The sequence below is a fragment of the Natator depressus genome, chromosome 2, assembly GCF_965152275.1.
Source record: "Natator depressus isolate rNatDep1 chromosome 2, rNatDep2.hap1, whole genome shotgun sequence".
NCBI classification, from domain to species: domain Eukaryota; kingdom Metazoa; phylum Chordata; order Testudines; family Cheloniidae; genus Natator; species Natator depressus.
In genome coordinates this window covers 79,165,521-79,184,885 of record NC_134235.1, presented here as the reverse complement: position 1 = coordinate 79,184,885, position 19,365 = coordinate 79,165,521, and the positions used below count along the sequence as shown (strand labels likewise).

The window sequence follows — 19,365 nt, the reverse complement described above, 5'->3', positions numbered from 1 at the left end:
AAATGAGTTTGAACAACTTCAGCTGTAAATTAACAATTATTTTGTGTATAAGAATTTTAGTTGAAGCAAAAAGCAATGTCCCGCCTGCCCACCAAATACACACATGACTCATTGACACTAATGGGAATAAGAACGTCTCTAAAATGAGGTTTTATTCCCTGGAGTCTTATCATGGAGGAGTTGGCTACGGCAGTTAGATTTGTTTTCTCAGTGTTCATTATTAATTAATTGTTCATTCCAATTAGTAAATGAAATACAAATTACATGCATATTGGGAAAAGTACATGAAATTAAAATCTTAACTGAATCTATTAAGCAGACTAATTTTAAAATTAATTTCCTGGGACTTAGGGAGGAGGTGTGTCTGGACTCAATTAAATGTGTGTTTTTAAAACTGTTCATAATTTCCCAGATTTTATAATATACATTAAAATTTAATATACATGCAAAATTTAAAGCTGAATTCAGACCTAGTGAATTTTTAATGGATTCGCTCAAAATATCAAGACAGATACACACATAAGGGACAACGCTCATTAAGCAACTGCACTGCTGCTTTGAGTATCCTGTTAAAATAAGTTTAATAGTATTTAATTAGTCTGTTTTGCAATAAATGCTTAACTGTGGGTGAAAAAAATACACCCTCAGAGGTTTGGAAAAGATCAGCTATAATTTCCTAGTGGTAATGATAATAAACCCTACAAAGTTAGGCCACAGTTAATTGTCTTGTTTGTTTCATTTTTAAGGGCTGTCAACATAATACTGCTGGGGAAAAATGTGACCGCTGTAAAGAAGGTTATTTTGGCGATGCCAGTCAAGGTTCCTGTAGGGTGTGCCATTGTCCTTACACAAACAGGTATTGTACAATATAGTGTCAAGTTAAAAAAGGGTATGGGGAGTGGAAATTATTTACGGTAAGTAGGTAGAGACTGTGTTTTACTCTGTGCTTGGGGTCTCAATCTTGGTTGGGTCATCTAGACGCTAGTGCCATACACACAATAATAACTAAGTGCTGTAACTTATTTCACTCTGTTTTCTTTAATAAGTTCAAGATTCTAACTGTAGCCCTGATCCTGCAAGTGACTGCACAATCATAAGGTAACCCCCTTACTTCGGTGGGGCTCTGCACAGGCACAGTGGTGCACCCACATGCAGTGAATTTCAGGGGTGGGGCCTGTTTTGTTTATGAGCTATATGCCGCATCTGTCCCCATACATATCAATGTTTCCCAGGGCTTTCATGTATTCCATTAACTGTTGGAAACACATGTGTTTTCAACAGGGATTTCTCCTTTGCAATCCATGCTCTCTTTCTGTGCTAGTGAAGCCATATTCCTGAGACATGGCATGGATATTATTTTTGCTGTCCCATTTGGTGTCCAAACCAGAGAGGAGATGATTGGCTATGTGGGAACAAGCCTTTGTGTGAGTGCAGAGAGATTTAGTGTTCTGCAAAGCCCGCACTCAGAAAAAATAATTAAAACTTGTAAACATGTAAGTGGATTTATGTTGGTCTGACTATATTTGAAAGATTCCACTAGCTTGACAGATGAAACATACATACAAGTGCAAACATACTCACCACACTGCAGCTCAGCAAACAGTACTGAATGGTAAGAAACAATTATATTTGCTGGGATCTTAAGAAGGTTACTAGATTTTTAAAGTCATTAGCAGTAAAATGGGCTGTAAATGCATATTGTTTTGAGCCACCTGTTTGTGGTGATTGCTCAGTGTTAAAATGTGCAAGTGTATGTGTCTTCAGGTAAAGAAAAAATAATAGCTCTAATAAAACCTAAGCGCTGCATTGCTAAGAGCATTACACATTATTTGCCAGGTGCAGAGACAGAGGCTAGATAGCCTTAAGTAAGAGATTTTTCACTGGTAAGTAGTAGACAGGCTTTTCACATATCAGAGAATTCTCTGATGGATCTGTTCCTGATGGCATCGGCTTCTTCTGCAGGTGTTTGCCTGAGGTCAGCTGAACATATTTTTATTCATCTTTCATTTTAAGAGTGCTAAGATAATTGACAAAAAGAAAAGGAGGACTTGTGGCACCTTAGAGACTAACAAATTTATTTGAGATTAAGCTTTCGTGAGCTACAGTTCACTTCATCAGTGAATCCACTGAATGCATCCGATGAAATAAGCTGTAGCTCACGAAAGCTTATGCTCAAATAAATTTGTTAGTCTCTAAGGTGCCACAAGTCCTCCTTTTCTTTTTGCGGATACAGACTAACACGGCTACTCTGAAACCTAAGATAATTGAGAAAACCATGAAACCTGCATTCGATTCATATGTCCGTATTGATCTGATAGCTACCATTCTCTGCACAGGGCATGTTCCACCTAGCATTGGTGGAGTCATCCACTTTTCCTCCAAAGTAAGAGCAATATATAGTTTTGGAAGGGTGGGTGGGGGAAGGGGTATTTGATTCCAGTCTTTCATAGACCAGATTACTTTATCCAGGCGCCTATGGCCCAGGTGAATGGTCAAAAGATGGAAGGAACACTAGTAGGCTATGTCCATCGCACACACTCCATCCTACAGCCAAGCAATAGCAGTCCCTCTACAAAGGACCGTGAAGCTAGCTTGGTATGTCAGAAAGAGTAGGCATGGTCCAACATGAGTTCTCCCCCTGTGTACTAGGGAGCTCAAGAGGTACCATCACTCCCAGAGCTCCCTTTTGGGTTGTGCACCTCTCTACTATCTCGATGCAAAAAAGGAAAATAGTGTTAGGTGCAATTCCTAGCAAGTTGTTAGTTTTGTGGGTGCATTGGACATCTGCATAGCTGATTGGTTCCTTCTTCCTTAATACTCTTTTTAAACATTTCAAATGTAAAGGTAAATTTATAGCAAGAATTATCAATCCCCACTGACTTTTAAATTGTTGTTTTAAATAATTATTATAAATAAAAATGTCAGTTATAGGAAAAGTGGATTTAGCATGTGTGGGCTCTAACCTTTCAAGAACAACCATTAGCACAAGACCCTCTGATGATTTCCATGTGCGGGGGAGGAAAGGGCAGTATTTTATATTAGAACTGTTGAGCCTTCAATGAAATTACTATGTTTACGTGGGAACTTTAGTACTTTGGGAGGCTTTTTTCTTTTTCTTTTTGATAGGAAAATCGTGCTATCCATGCTAAGAAATTAATATTGTGATTTTACTTTGAAATCCCATATTAACCTTGACTTTTACATTCATTACCTTTAAATAATTTGTATGTGAGGTTGTTTAATTTCTTTTTCATGTGAAATACATTGATAACATTTGTATACACCTGGATGTATAATAAACTTTGATGTTATCCCTTGAAATTCATTTAAAATAAGATGAAAATCTTCTAAGCATAAGTACAAAGAGCTACACAATCAACAAAGAGCTGTTTTAGCACTTAACTGTTGGTTCTTGCTTAGTAAAATAATATCTGCATAGACCTGTTTTATTTCACAATCTTATTGTTAAGAAGATTTGTTGTATGCATTCCTTTCCAGAATAAGCTATTTTGTTCTATCTAGAAGGGCAGAAGTGTATTTAAAATAGCCAAGAAGTGAATTTAGTAGAAGAATTTGAAGCATCAATGGATAATTTGCTGTAATTTGTCTTGTGGTTGTTAAACTATATCATTGGTTATTTATATCACCAATTACCCTTTATTCCTGAAAGTTATTTGGCCCCTGTTCTAACTCATCTGAACATCTTGATTATGCTTTCATGAAAATAATTTTTTTATCTTCTCACAGTTTTGCAACTGGCTGTGTGGCAAATGGTGAAGAAGTTCAGTGTTTCTGCAAAGAAGGCTATACTGGAGTACATTGTGAAAGGTAAGTGACTTGTCTTTTAAAGCCTTTTCAAATGGAGCGTAAAAAGAGTCTCTCTCCACACATGCCTATTTATTTACCTAATTTATTTATTAGAATATTTACCTAAGCATATTGCTGCAGAATACTGTGTATGCATTTATATATTATGTGTGCAATATGCATGCATGTAAAATTAGCTAGCTATATAGACATAAATATCTGTCAGAAGAACATAAGAACGGCCATACGGGGTCAAACCAATGGTCCATCTAGCCCTGTATCTTGTCAAGTGATCTATCCTCTGTCATCCATTCCCAGCTTCTGGCGAACAGAGGACACGGACACTCAGAGTGTGGTGTTGCATGCCTGCCCATCTTGGCAAATAGCCATTGATGAACCTATCCTCCATGAATTTATCTAGTTCTTTTCTTAACCTTATAGTTTTGGCCTTCACAACATCCCTTGGCAAAGAGTTTCACAGGTTGACTGTGCGTTGTGTGAAGAAACTCTTCCTTTTGTTTTTTTAAACCTGCTGCCTGTTAATTTCATTGAGTGACCCCTAGTTCTTTTGTTATGTGAAGGAGTAAATAATATTTCCTTATTCACTTTCTCCACACCAATCAAGATTTAATAGACTTTTATCAGATCCCCCATTAGTCATCTCTTTTCCAAGCTGTAAAGCTCCAGTCTTTTAAATCTCTCCTTATATGGAAGCTGTTCCATACCCTAATTTTGTCTGTGTATATAGTGCGCTGGGAACTGTAATAATTGCACAGTTGGGAGTAATTTATCGTACACAATATAGAGAACAGAAATAAATGAATAATTTGTCTTTAGCATATGTAACTGGTATATACTGATTTTATCAAAAGGAGCAGTCAACCACTATGAATAGTCTTATTGTATGTAACATTCTTTGTAATAACAGTAATAGCCCCACTTATTTTGTTCTGTTTCCAGTTGAAAAACATTTTCCCTTTTCTTTTTATGCATTAGTTTGTTTACTTCACCTTTCATGTTCAGTGATTTGGGAGGAATGTGCACACTTCTCTGAATAGCGTTTGTAGCTCGATAGTGATCATGTTAAATCTACATATTGCCCTTCATCCTAAATGAGCCCAGTGTGCCTTACTGCAGACACTTCTCGGTTAAAACACTGCAATAGTTTAGTAGCACAAACTACACAACAATTTAAAATAGGCAGTGAAGAATATCTTATTCAGTTTAAAGTGCTGGGGGAATTTAAGTTTGCAGAAGTAATTGTCTGAGTTAGACTCTTACCAGCACACACAGACTAGCACCCCATCTCTTATAAATGGTGCCAAAGAATCTTTAATTACAAGTAGCCAAGAAACTGTGATGTCTCAACTGAAAGACAGCACCTCCAGCTGCATAGTGTCCCTTAACAGCATGCTGTAGCTTTGATTCGGTGCTGAATCAGAAGGAAGGGTACTCCTTTGTGAATCACTGGCACCATTTCCTTTAGCTCCTACTTGCAGGTTTCCTGTTCAGCATGATTCTGTTTGACACATGAGATCTGACAGGATCACAATACCAGGCAACATGATTTTCAGGCATAGCTCCCAGAAAATGTTATATATTTTTATAATTTTATATGTAAAATTTTATAATTTTATGTATATAAGGAAGGCTAGGTTTTTATTAAATGAAAATATATCTTAGAAAAGGATTTCAAGCAATTTCAAGTATTTAATAACATATCTATATTTATTTTGTCTAGCTGTGCTCCAGGATATTTTGGGAATCCGCTAAAATACGGAGGTTACTGTCAGAAGTGTAATTGTAATAATAATGGTCAACTGGTTAGCTGTGATCGTCTTACTGGAGGTATGTAAGGGTAGACAGACAATTTGTTGAATACTGATTTCTGTCTTTCAATGAAGGAATGGAAGAGTTTTGATACAACTGAATGTAAAGGAAAACCTATGAGGAATATAGTTCAAATTTAATAGCAGTTAAATTTTGAATTCTTAACACTATTGATTATCTATTTCTCCATCCCACACCAAATGGATGGTTGAATACATTACTGAACCTCTTTTGCCAACCTCAAAGCCATATCTTGCCACGCTGTATATAAGCTTAGGAAGCATACACCATGGAGCAGTCCTAATTTGCCTTCATTAAATGTACCTGGGACAGAATAGTTGTAACTTCAGAGTGTATATGCTGTGATCAAACGCTGTTTTATGTCATACGTGGGGTAAACTGTGCCCTGAGATACCCAAACACAACTTCCTCTGGTATCTTAGGGGTTTGTCTCTTTCAGGAAATAGGCTGTTTTTTTAAACCAATGTGCAGTTTAGTTTAGTACTTATGAGTTATAAGTGAACTAAAGAAGAGGTAAAGTGAGGGCCAAATCTTCCTGCCAGCTACACTGATGTAATTGCACTGAAGACATCCCTGCTACCTTGAATGGTGTTTCACTAGTACAGCTGAGAGGAAAACCTGGCCCTAAAAAAGATAGAAAAACACACAAAAGAAATACAAAGAACAAAGAACCTTCAAAAGGCATCTTAGGGGTGGGACTTACTTGTCCCTGGACATCTGTTCCTCACATGTTTGCTTTCTGAACATGAGAAAGAGCACAGTATGGCCACACACAGAGGAAACTCTATTTCTGGTACTGTGGTTGTGAACTTCACAGCACATGATACTCAAAATCAACATTTTAAAAATAGATAATGGGTCAAATTTTCAAAAGTGACCAAGTCCCATTTTTAAGTGACTTTGGCACTTGGTGAGATTTAAGATCCTGACTGTCAATGAGACATAAGCTCCTAAAGGACAGATTTACAAAGGTATTTGAAAGTCAGTGGGAATTAGGTGCCTAGCTTATTTTTGTGTGTCCCACTATGCACCTATTTGTAGAGTCCCGAGTGAATACAAATGTATACCCATGGATGCGGATATCCGCAGATATAAATCAGTATCTGCTGAACTTCAGGGCTCTCCCGGGAACCGCAGCGGCAAAAGGAGCAGAACATGGGGCCGCCACTCCCAGGAGACAGCGCCCCACACCGGCAGCTCCTCTCGTGCAGCTGTACCACCTCCAGCCCTGACCCTAGCCCTGCCCCCATCCCTTCCACGCAGCTGTCTGCATCTCCTGTTTGGGGCAGTACAGCCACGCCAGAGGAGCTGCCGGCGCGGGGCACTGGCTTCTGGGAGCGGCAGCCCCGTGTTCTGCTCCTTTCGCTGCTGCGGTTCCCGGGAGAGCCCTGCAGTTCCACGGATACCCATTTATATCCGTGGATATAAATTTGTATCTGCGCAGGGCTCTGCCTATCTGCATCTTTAGCCATTAAACACATTTGTAAATCTGGTTTTTGGGAACCTACGTCTCAGTGAAGGTCAATGAGGTTTAAACTCCAGCTCCCTAAGGACCTTGAAAATGGGACTCAGAGTCCTAAATTGCTTAGGGGTTTTTGAACATTTTACCACTTTTATGTATGTTGTTTGCTTTATCATTACCATTGTGGATTAAAGGATATGATCTTATGCTCTCCAGCCCTTCTTGAAGTGTATTTACTTCTGTCCTTTGGGACACTGGTACCTGTTCAGAGAAAGTAGGGCTTTGTTCTTGATGAGATCTTTGATTCTACCTTATTTTCATTCCTCATTGACTTCTCTCTGATGTCAATGAACTCACACGTCATTTTCTCCCAAAAGCAACTTTTCCTTCTCACATTTTAGCAATGTTTTAAACCAATCAAAATCAGTGACTACTGATTTTCCCTCTCTGTGCTTTTCTCCAGTGTTGCTCAGGTTATCTGAAAGGCTGAGATGACTGCTTTAACTGTTGGTTTTGGTCGGAGACATTACAGAAACAGCTGGTAATCTGAGTTGCTGTTGGCATCTGGTAGAATTTTTTGTTAGCTAATGCTGGTTTTCCATTTCGTCATTACAGTAATGCCACTTTATTAGGCTTATATTTTTGATGGTGCTGATCTGAAGAGCGTTTATCCTTTTTCCAGCTCTCATTCCAAAGTAAGAGTTTGCGAGGACAAGTGAATTCTTAGACCAGAATTCAGTGAGTCCGTTTGTTTTCAGGTTTCAGAGTGGTAGCTATGTTAGTCTGTATCAACAAAAGCAACAAGGAGTCCTGTGGCACCTTAGAGACTAACAAATTTATTTGGGCATAAGCTTTTGTGGGCTAAACCCACTTCATCAGATGGATGGAGTGAAAAATACAGTAAGCAGTATATATATGACAGCACGTGAAAAGGTGGGAGTTGCCTTACCAAGTGGGGGGTCAGTGCTATCGAGGCCAATTCAATCAAGGTGGAAGTGGCCTATTCTCGACAGTTGACAAGAATATCAATAGAGGGAAAATTACTTTTTGTCGCGCCAACGAGGCCCGTACAATCAAGGTGGGCGATGTCTCTAAGGTGCCACAAGGACTCCTCATTGTTTTAGTTTGTTTTCAGTTTCTCTCTGCCGTTATATTCTGATCAGCTATCTCTTTCTCTACATTAGCATGAAAATCCCCTGCGGTCAGCAACACAGCATGTTTTGGCAGGTTGTCATATGAGTGACATTCTGCACTTTGCTGTAAAAGTCTTTAATTTCATCTTTTTTTTTGGCTACTGTAGTTGGGCCAGAGACTGTAATAAAAGTCATACTTAATTGGCACTTCTTGGAGACTGCTTGGAATATCTCTAGTGGTGGCTGGATAATACACTAGCAGGAGTGCAAGTGTGTCTGTATTCAGAATAAATTCCATCCTTCTCTTGGAGTAACTCCCTTGTGACTCCTGTCTCCCCTCTGGCATTGGTGAAGTGTCCACTACCAATCAGTTGAACTTACCAGTGATCTAAGAAGAAAGTGGTGAAGGAGAAGGTAGAGCTAGGCAGTTCCCAAGAGTATTCTGAAGTTCCAGGCTATGATCCTAGACTGTTCCATGCTGCTGTTATCAGCAGAAGGACCTCATAATAGTTTTGGTCAAACTTTAACATTGTAGTCGCACATTGAAAGTTGTTGTTGACTCTTGGCAGCAGGGCGCCCAGTCCTAAGTGCCTCCTTCAAGATATAGCGTGACCTCAATTCCCTTAAATTTCAACAGGAGTTGATGGCTTTAGCACCTCACAGTAAACCCTTAGTGATCAGTTTAAAGAACCCTTGTCTCATTTATTGCCTCTATTTTACCATGTAAACTTAATCATGGTCCATGTTTTTTTTGTGGAGAGGAAAAAGGGAAATAATGAATCAGCATCCTGGATACTTCTAAATCCCTTTAATTTCACATGAGGTCCAGCACTGGCATATTGAGGGCATAGATACAAACTTAACCATATCCCTATGCCAACCAGGAGAAAATACCTGAATTATTTTCGTTGGGTAAAACTTCAAGATTTAAGTGAACAGCTGTGTTATAAAAGTACAGCTGCCTTGTGATTTTACAGATCACTAAAGCTTTATGTCAGGAAAACATTTAAATATGCTGCTTTCCTGAACTGGGGCTTATAACCTGGTTCTACTCTTAAAAGTGACCATGTAAAAATGACATCATCTTACACCACAGATCTTTTCCCTGATATTTGTGTCATATTTTCTCTCTTTGTGACAATTTTTTTGTCACATTTTACACCCATTAAGCATAGAAGAGCCAGTTTAGCTAAGAGATGGTGAATTGAATTCTCTTCCTACCTGTGAATCATCAACAAAATGTTTTCCTGGGTAACATCTGCAGGCATAGTCAGCTATTCCTGTGCACACCATTGACTCTCAAATGCTAGGTTGAGTTTGCAGATCTAATGATTAGATAAAATATATATATTTATTTTTGAAGTGTTAGTACATTTTTAATAGAAATTAGTGGTGAAATGATAAACATGGAGCCCTACAATGCCATTCTCACCGACTTGCTTTTCAGCATAGACCCACAAAGGTCAGGTGAATTCTGTGGCTAAAAATCAGCATCAGAAGTGAATGATTTCTATTTTACTCTTTTCCCAGCATTGATAGCATGCCAAGTTTAGAGGATCTTTATTCTGACAGTCTTAGTAAAGATCATTGAAAACTTCTCATTTTGAAGTATATGGTACATTCAGATTCACCCTTCTGTAGCACAGGAATTTGCAAATTGCTGGGGGCAGCACCCCCAAGGTAGAGCAGCTGTGTGACAACTCCCCTTCTTCTGGGGTTCCACTGAAGAAGAGCAGCTTTAAATTCTCTAGGGTGCTCCATAGGAGCCCCACCAGAGGGAGCTGAATCAGAACATCTCTTACCTTTCTGGCCATGTCCCTTTTCTCAGCACCACGGCCCACTTTGCATGCAAGCCTCCTAGTATGGTTGAGACTGAAGAAGCCTTGTGCCACCGCAACCCAAACACATACTGGCAAACATTCCATAACTGGGCACGCTGCACAATGCTCTACACCAGTGCTTCTCAAGCTATCTGATGTGGGGGACCGGCAGTTTTTTTTTCCAATGTGCGTGCAGACTGGCAGCTGTTGGCTTGCGGACTGGCACCGGTGCGCAGACCCCCCACTTTGAGTAGCACTGCTCTACACCAATTGAATGAATCTAGCTCTTCGGCTCCTGTAACATGCAAATTATTTATCCTTGAAAAACAGATTTGCAGAGTCTGCCCCCACATTTTTTATGGCCTAGAGTGCAAAGTTTAAAATTATTTTTTTACAAAGACAAAAATGAATATATTACTGATTATATTTATCTGATTTCAGAATGCTTAAATCAAGATCCAAAAGATGTGGATCCCAATGAAGATTGCGATGGTAGGTAATAATGTTCATTCACTCTAGATTGCTGGCCTCAGGCTTAGGTGGTGGACTGATGATTGTTTGAAAGATGACAAACTAGAAAAGGCAATAATAATGGCAGTAACCACGAACCAGTTCAAACAAGGATCAGCCAAGCACTTAGAGATGGGAAAAAATGTTATAGGGTGAAAATGCCAGACAAGAGAGTGCGATGGGCCTCCTTATTTCTGGATTTAGTCTCTTTCCGTACTGTGACCTTTGCTGTTGCATTTGTTATGCATGTAGTGTCCAGTGACAAAGAATCAAAGGGCTTCCATTCCACTCACTGTGGCCACTGAAATGTTCTTTGCACAAAAGAGCAACAGTTCTCATTGTTTTCCTTTGCTTGTGGTATTTCCCTTTCAGCTTGTGATAGTTGTGTAATTACTTTGCTGAAAGATTTGAGCGAAATGAGTGATGAGCTTCAGCTGATTAAATCTCAGCTGCAAAATGTCAATGCAAGCACCCACACACTGGGGCAGATGAGGCATTTGGAAACACGCACCAAGGAGTTAAAAGTAAGTGACCTTCTACAAAAAATAGATTTCAGCTGATGTGTAGACTAGCATCTGAACACCAGAATTTCATGTCAGTTTGTGACAACATGGAGTGCAAGCAAATGTAGACAAACTCTGACACCACAATACACTGCTACTCTTCCCTGGGGGTTACACTGTGGGCTGGCTGCTCTGAGGTCCAGCTGGGGTTCTTAAAAACATCAGTGGCCCTTCCCCCTCCTAGGCCATCCCGACTCATTTTTGTGGGCTATGCCATCCAGACCCTCCTGTAGTCCTACTATTTTCAGGCAGTTTATATTCTGCACTGCCCACCCAATGAATTTTCTTCAGTTGAGATCCCCTCATTGCTGGTGGAATACATTGGATTCAATGGACCAGCTGGTGTAAATTGGTCACCTGTGAAATTAATGAAGCGATACTGATCTTTATACCAGGTGAAGATCTGACCCAGTGTATTTTAACTTATTAGAAGAAATACAGTCCTTGTTCTCCAGTTCCATACGGTCTCTAGGGGGTAGATTTGGTTCAGTTGTGTACACGTTTTTTCTTTATTTTTAGATCTTGTTGAACAGGTACCGTTCAGCTGTTCTAAATCAGGGCTCAAAGGCAGATGAGTTGGAGACAGACTTGATCAATCTTAATCAGGATGTAAATGCTCTACAAGAAAAGGTGACTTACTAAAACAAAGTAAAAATAATCATCTCTTTTTATAACAAAAGATTAATTTGTCTGCTCTTTGCTATCTCTAACTGGCTGTTTTCCCCCTCTTGTTAGGCTGAAATGAATTACAGGAAAGCCGAGACATTATTTAATAATTTTGGTCAGACTAATCAAAAAGGAAAAGATTTGGTTTCAAAAATACAAATTGTCATCATCAATATTCAGGGTAAGGGTGATTTCTACTGTTATGTGATGTTTTATTTTACAAAATCTCGTCACCATACATACAATGTTTTTAATTAACTTCTGAAATTTGAGAAGATTTCAGAAATCAACTTTATAAAATAAAAAGTTAGATACAATGGGCACACTTCAAACCTGGTACAATTCTACTAGCTTCAGTGGCATTACTGTTGATTAATTTCAGTTTAATGCAATTAACCTAAAGTGTGTTTGGTCTCACTGGAAGTTCCTTAGTACACTTTAATCTACTCCCATTTCAAAGTGGAGAAGATCAAAGCATATTGCAGAATTTTTAGTGCACAGCAGCTGGGTGTACACAGACACTTAGTTTATGGCAGGCTAGTGTGAGGGTAGATTTACATTCCAGCTTGCCACGGACTAAGTGTCTGTATAGACAAGCCCTCAGTAACGAATGCAAGATTGGACTTTTATGTGCTTAAAAAGAAGAGCAGCTCTGGGATTTGTCTCCCTTGTGTAAATCTAAGTATCTTCTCTGTTTGAATGTGATATTTCCTTTTTTCAGTGCTTGTGGAACAGATAGCTGGCACCAATGCAGGAGGTAACACATTGCTCGTGGGGGATGCTGCCAAGGAACTGGCTGAAGCAGAACAGATGATGAGAGAGATGCGAAAACGCAACTTTGTACAATTGCAAACAGATGCAGAGAGGGAGAGAAGAGAAGCTCAACTCTGTAAGGGGGTCCTTCTTGAGCTCTTAGCTTGTTATTCTGCTTAGTTTAAAATGTTCAAATCTTATGTCTGAAACATAAGAGACTACAAATGATGACGCTCAGGGAGTGATACAGAATTTCAGCATCTGATCGCACCTTTGCAATGTATTTCAGTCATCAGCTTTTGTACAAGTGAACATAGTGATTCTGAAGGAGGTTAAGAATGTTTAATGTAATCATGAAAGAAGTTAAGTTGGGGAAAAATCAAAATAATGTCCTGATGTCTGCTTTCTAATGCATTATTTGATCTCTAAATGAATCTAAATGAAAAAGTCCTATATCCATCTATCCACTAGCTAATTATAAAGCACAGAAACAGCGTAAATATAAATTATATAAAACAATATAGTGTGTGCAGATAGTCCATAAAAAAATCTACATTAAGAAACTATTAAAGCAGTATAGTTGAGCACTCAAAGGTCAAGAAGTACAAAAGTTAAGGTTGCACCCATCTTGTGTCCTCTTCATGTGGTTCCATATTATAATATGGTCTGTCATTGTATGACCATATGTTATTTCTGAAATAGTATAATACAATACAATTTCATATGTATTTTTTCGGCAACTTTTTTATGTGTGCAGTAAAACCAAATTCAAGCCCCACTGAAATCAATGGAGTGTCTCCCATAGCCTTCAGTGGATGCTGGATCAGGCCTTGAGTGAGGTAGAGCTCAGCAGGATTCTTTATGTCATTCACTGCACAATGATTTCCATGGAATCTATTTGTCTGGCATACACAATGTCGTGCATCTGAGCAGAGCATGCTGCACATACATATCTAAGGTTGTAGGCCAAAATTGTGTAGTACGGGCAGAGAATTCCATCTGTGACCGTATTTCCCTCTGCCATGGTAGGAAGGCTTTGGCTAACAGATCCATTCTCTCCATGGCTGACAGCTCTATTTCTGACTTGTCTGTGGCCCATAATATCCCATGTGTCACACTGCAAGGTGGGAATACCTCCCATCCCACTCCTGCCATCTCTACTGGGACATCGGGAAAAGCCCATTCTCCCTTGATACTATCCTTCAGATTGCTCTAATTAACAGGTGGGAAGGCAGGGTCACACACTCCTCTGCTGGGAAGGAGGTGCAGTGGAGAAGAAAGGTAGACATGGTCTCCTTCGGAGGGGTTTTCTCTCCAGGACTGGAACAAGCGGCTGCTGAGGTGCCCTACAGAGCTCTTGGTTACATTGTACCACAGATGCACCTTGGGCGAGAATTTGGCCTGCTGCTTGGCTTAACCATGACAATGTTATCTCAGTGCTACATAGGAGTCAGTCATGTAACTTAACCATCACTGGGGAAGAGTAGATTGTAAAGCCCCAGTTTGTGGCACAACTTCAGCATTACTTAAATACAGATTTAGACTTTTGGAGCTGATGGCTTTACCCAGTTTCTCCCTGGCCTTGTTTGGTGATGAAGCTGAATTAGATTAATGTTTTTTAAAAAAATCTAGTATTTCCAAAAGTTCACCTTCAACCATATTTCGTTTAAAGCTGATTTGTCATGTTAAATTATCCATAGTATTCTGGATCCCAAAAGCAGCACATTTATCACTGATGGGATGACACACTGAAACTACATATGTTAAGTTTCAGAGTAACAGCCGTGTTAGTCTCTATTTGCAAAAAGAAAAGGAGTTCTTGTGGCACCTTAGAGACTAACCAATTTATCTGAGCATAAGCTTTCGTGAGCTACAGCTCACTTCCTCGGACGCATACTGTGGAAAGTACAGAAGACGTTTTTATATAAACAAACCATGAAAAAATGGGTGATTATCACTACAAAAGGTTTTCTCTCCCCCCACCCCACTCTCCTGCTGGTTATAGCTTATGTAAAGTGATCACTCTCCTTACAATGTGTATGATAATCAAGATGGGCCATTTCCAGCACAAATCCAGGTTTTCCCCCCACCCCCCCCAACACACACACAAACCCACTCTCCTGTTGGTAATAGCTTATCTAAAGTGATGACTCTCCTTACAATGTGTATGATAATCAAGGTGGGCCATTTCCAGCACAAATCCAGGGTTTAACAAGAACGTCTGAGGAAGGGGGGGGGTAGGAAAAAACAAGGGGCAATAGGTTACCTTGCATAATGGCTTAGCCACTCCCAGTCTCTATTCAAGCCTAAGTTAATTGTATCCAATTTGCAAATGAATTCCAATTCAGCAGTCTCTCGCTGGAGTCTGGATTTGAAGTTTTTCGGTTGTAATATCGCAATTTTCATGTCTGTAATTGTGTGACCAGAGAGATTGAAGTGTTCTCCGACTGGTTTATGAATGTTATAATTCTTGACATCTGATTTGTGTCCATTTATTCTTTTACGTAGAGACTGTCCAGTTTGACCAATGTACATGGCAGAGGGGTATTACTGGCACATGATGGCATATATCACATTGGTAGATGTGCAGGTGAACGAGCCTCTGATAGTGTGGCTGATGTTATTAGGCCCTGTGATGGTGTCCCCTGAATAGATATGTGGGCACAGTTGGCAACGGGCTTTGTTGCAAGGATAGGTTCCTGGGTTAGTGGTTCTGTTGTGTGGTATGTGGTTGCTGGTGAGTATTCGCTTCAGGTTGGGGGGCTGTCTGTAGGCAAGGACTGGCCTGTCTCCCAAGATTTGTGAGAGTGTTGGGTCATCCTTCAGGATAGGTTGTAGATCCTTGATAATGCGTTGGAGAGGTTTTAGACTCCAGACTCCAGCGAGAGACTGCTGAATTGGAATTCATTTGCAAATTGGATACAGTTAACTTAGGCTTGAATAGAGACTGGGAGTGGCTAAGCCATTATGCAAGGTAACCTATTGCCCCTTGTTTTTTCCTACCCCCCCCCTCCTCAGACGTTCTTGTTAAACCCTGGATTTGTGCTGGAAATGGCCCACCTTGATTATCATACACATTGTAAGGAGAGTCATCACTTTAGATAAGCTATTACCAACAGGAGAGTGGGTTTGTGTGTGTGTTGTGGGGGGTGGGGAGAAAACCTGGATTTGTGCTGGAAATGGCCCACCTTGATTATCATACACATTGTAAGGAGAGTGATCACTTTACATAAGCTATTACCAGCAGGAGAATGGGGTGGGGGGAGAGAAAACCTTTTGTAGTGATAATCACCCATTTTTTCATGGTTTGTGTGTATAAAAACGTCTTCTGTACTTTCCACAGTATGCATCCGATGAAGTGAGCTGTAGCTCACGAAAGCTTATGCTCAGATAAATTGGTTAGTCTCTAAGGTGCCACAAGTACTCCTTTTCTTTTTACATATGTTAAGGATACACAGCATCTCACAAGCCTGGGCCATTTAATCTGAAAGGCAGAACCTCGCAGGATAAAGTTAATTTTGTTTTGCTTCTGTTAATTTTTTTCAATTCTAATCTTGCAGTGCTGGAGCGTGTTAGGAATGAGCTACAAAAGCACCAACAAGAAAACCATGGAATTGTTAAAACGATAAGAGATTCATTAAACGAATATGAATCCAAACTCAATGATCTTCGTAAAGCTCTCAATGAAGCAACTGGCCAAACGAAGCAGGCTGAAAACTTAAACAAAGATAATGGAGTGCTCTTGGAAGACATTAAGGTAATAGCACTTTTTAAAAAACTGGACTTATTAGATGGGAGGAAATATTTCTGTCTTACCTTTGGCCTTCTTGTAAAGCCAAATTCAGTTCATTCTGAGCCCGATTCCCATTTGCACAAATGTCTCTTTCCACCTCTCTGGCAGTGCAAAGAGGTCTTGAAATGGGTGTGACAACTGTCCTGTACTCCCACTTAAGGGCCTCTTCATATAACCAAAGTGGTGTAGAGGGGATTTAATATACATGAGAATCTGGATACTCTCTGCTCTGAATATTTCCGTCTTCAGCTATAATTATTCATTTTGTCTTCTGTGAGCGTAGTAAATTGAGCACAGGACAAAAAGTCAGGAGCTCTAGGCTCAGTTCCTGACTCTGTCACTGTCTCGTTGTATGGTTCTTAGCTTGTCTCTTAACCTCTCTGAGCCTCCGTTGCCCTGTAAAATGGGAATAATGATGCTTATCCACTGTTGTTAACCTGCTTTGAGATCTGTGGATGAAAATCACTGTTAGGGGGCTTATTCCTTCACCCACTTACTTCCCTGGTTCTTCTCGCATGAACAGAGAGCAACAATACCCGAAGTCCAAAGGTGCAAACAATTCGATGTTTATTGGGGTGAACTTCCAGCAAGCATGATTCCAGTTTCCTTCCTTAGTATCCTCCTTCCCAGCTCTGACACCACAGAGCCTTACACCTGTGTCCCTGTTCCATTTCTCCCTTTAACCAAACAGGATTCCAGTTTCCTTACTCCCATTCCCTGTTCCCATTTCCCCCTTTAGCAAAACATGGTTCCAATTTCCTTACCCTCATTCCCTGTTCCCATTTCCCCCTTTACACACACCCACCCCCTCCCACCAAGGCCCCCCCACTTCCTCATTGACTACAGATTATATAGTAAAACTTGAGTTCGGCTTAGCTATACCTTAACCAATCATTTTCCTGAAATTTAACTAACCAATCCTAACATATTGTAACATGATTATGTAACCAATTATATCCCACCACCTTAATTAGTTTACACCCAGCAAAATTAATTATACAGCAGACAGGAACAATCACAGAACCAGACAGAGATTATACAGACAAACAATAGCAAAGTAGGAACTATAATGACAAAACAATACAGAAGTGAGGATTTCACATCCCAGTATTGATAAGTGAGTTCTTGCCAGACAGGATGCTGTTTCCTTTTTACATTTTCTAGGCACTTCCCTTTCTCTGGAGGTGATAGGCATTATCAGGACAGGATTGTATTCCTAACAGCCCAATAGCACCTTCTTTCAATGTGACTAGTTTGGAATGTGAGGATGTGACTGGTCGCTTCCTAGCTTATGGCTGCCTCTGCTGCTTAGCCAAAGGCCTTAGCCTAAGAACAGGGCCTCAAACTGTCACAGTAAGAGAAGGCCCTTACACCAGCAGACAGTGATTTTGATTCTTTCTTTTATACTTCTAGAACTAGCCAAGTGATAAGAATACCCCTAAATTCTTAAAGTACAGGCCTTTACAGACAGGCCTGAATATCTATATCCTAACAATCACTAAATAGTGCTAGTTATTAATTATTGATAAATAAGCGCTGCCTGCCATCCTGTCTCATCAGAAATGCTCATCAGCACTGTTTGTGGTAATGCCTAATGCAGCAAAAATTAAATTAGACTTTTCACATATTTAATAAGTCCCTGAACTCTTGTAGATGTTATAATGAATAAACAGAACTGGTCGGACACGGAATTAATGCAAGGAATGTATGCATATGATAGCCTGTATTCTCTTAAACAAATAGTATTTCTGATTCAAAGGACACTGCATTGTTTTATCAAAGCTAAGTTTTCAGCTATTTTGTTAGCACTTCTTGGACAGTAGAATCACTACTGTCATCTGTACATTACAATTGTTCAGTATATTACATGTCAGGGTAGGGCATCACCTCTAACAGTATAGCTAAAAATATTTACAGACTGTCTTAAATGATGGATGTATCTGCACAGATCATTAATCCATTTTTGCCTTTGCCTCTGCCGCCAGTTGAAATGTTTGTGTATTTGTGATAAGATTAAATTTGATATGATAGATAGAGGGGAAGATGGGTTGATTGCAGACCCTACTATTGGGATGACTTGCACACACTTGGATACAAATACCATGTGACTGTGATTATGATGTGCATTGTCCTGCCACAACCTCAGGGCCATTGTACTTGCTGCTGTAGGGCTGTGCTGGACTCTTCTCCCCACTGATCCCTCCACTGAGCAGGAGATGCTGGAACCAAGCATCTTCATTCATTCTCCCCTGAGAGCTTTCCAGAGAGGGCAAGCTGGAGAGCCTTCCCTTTCCCTCACTGATAAGACCCAAAGAGGGAGTCCAACTGTGGAGATGGTTTCAGTCTTTCAGAAGTTTGGGAGAGGGGACCAGGGTTTCTTGTTTTTATATCCTCCAGCGCTGAGAGGAGAGAGGCCCAGGATGTCAATGCTTTGAGGCAGTGTGAGGAGTTGATTAGGGCTTCTCTAGCTGTGTCTATACACTGATAGGCAAACAAAGCTCCAGTTGGCTCCTCGCTCAGCTTGACAAACTGGGCTGTGCTAATGTAAATTTCCCCAAATACCTGTGAATATTAGTAAGTCATTAGATCCCCAAAAGGCACCTTGATAATACACCGATGAGAGCTTTGGAAATGCTGCTGCTAACTAGGTTGGCTAGATGATCATTTGATTTTTCCCCCACCCCTAATAGCTGAACTGATCACATACTTTCCAACTCTCCAATTTTCATTAGAAACAAATTGAAGTGATGAATAAACAACAGAACGATGTCTTGGATCATCTCAACTCTGCCCGGTCTTCCTTGTCCCAGACTAACAGCATACTTGGATTACTTCAGAAGAGCAAAGAGGTATAGTTAATCAAAATGTGACATTTTAAATTTAAAAAATACTGAGTAAAAACTTACATCATTCTAATTGAAGTAAAAGTACAATGGGATAGATAATAATGTGATTGACTCCTATGAACTGCAGTCTGTGAAAAGGGGTTTTCTTTTTTCCCTTGCTC

General features: G+C 39.9%; 1 protein-coding gene across 1 annotated transcript in view; it reads left to right on the top strand.

Moving 5' to 3' along the window:
- LAMA3 (laminin subunit alpha 3) overlaps positions 1-19,365 on the top strand; it is a 190,903-nt gene that overhangs the window by 140,618 nt on the left and 30,920 nt on the right. Inside the window, exons 43-52 of the mRNA XM_074944500.1 lie at positions 747-856; positions 3,748-3,828; positions 5,549-5,655; positions 10,515-10,565; positions 10,956-11,107; positions 11,666-11,776; positions 11,882-11,993; positions 12,534-12,701; positions 16,126-16,322; positions 19,091-19,207. Of these exons, the coding sequence (XP_074800601.1) occupies positions 747-856; positions 3,748-3,828; positions 5,549-5,655; positions 10,515-10,565; positions 10,956-11,107; positions 11,666-11,776; positions 11,882-11,993; positions 12,534-12,701; positions 16,126-16,322; positions 19,091-19,207 (1,206 nt within the window). The remainder of the gene's footprint in view (positions 1-746; positions 857-3,747; positions 3,829-5,548; positions 5,656-10,514; positions 10,566-10,955; positions 11,108-11,665; positions 11,777-11,881; positions 11,994-12,533; positions 12,702-16,125; positions 16,323-19,090; positions 19,208-19,365) is intronic.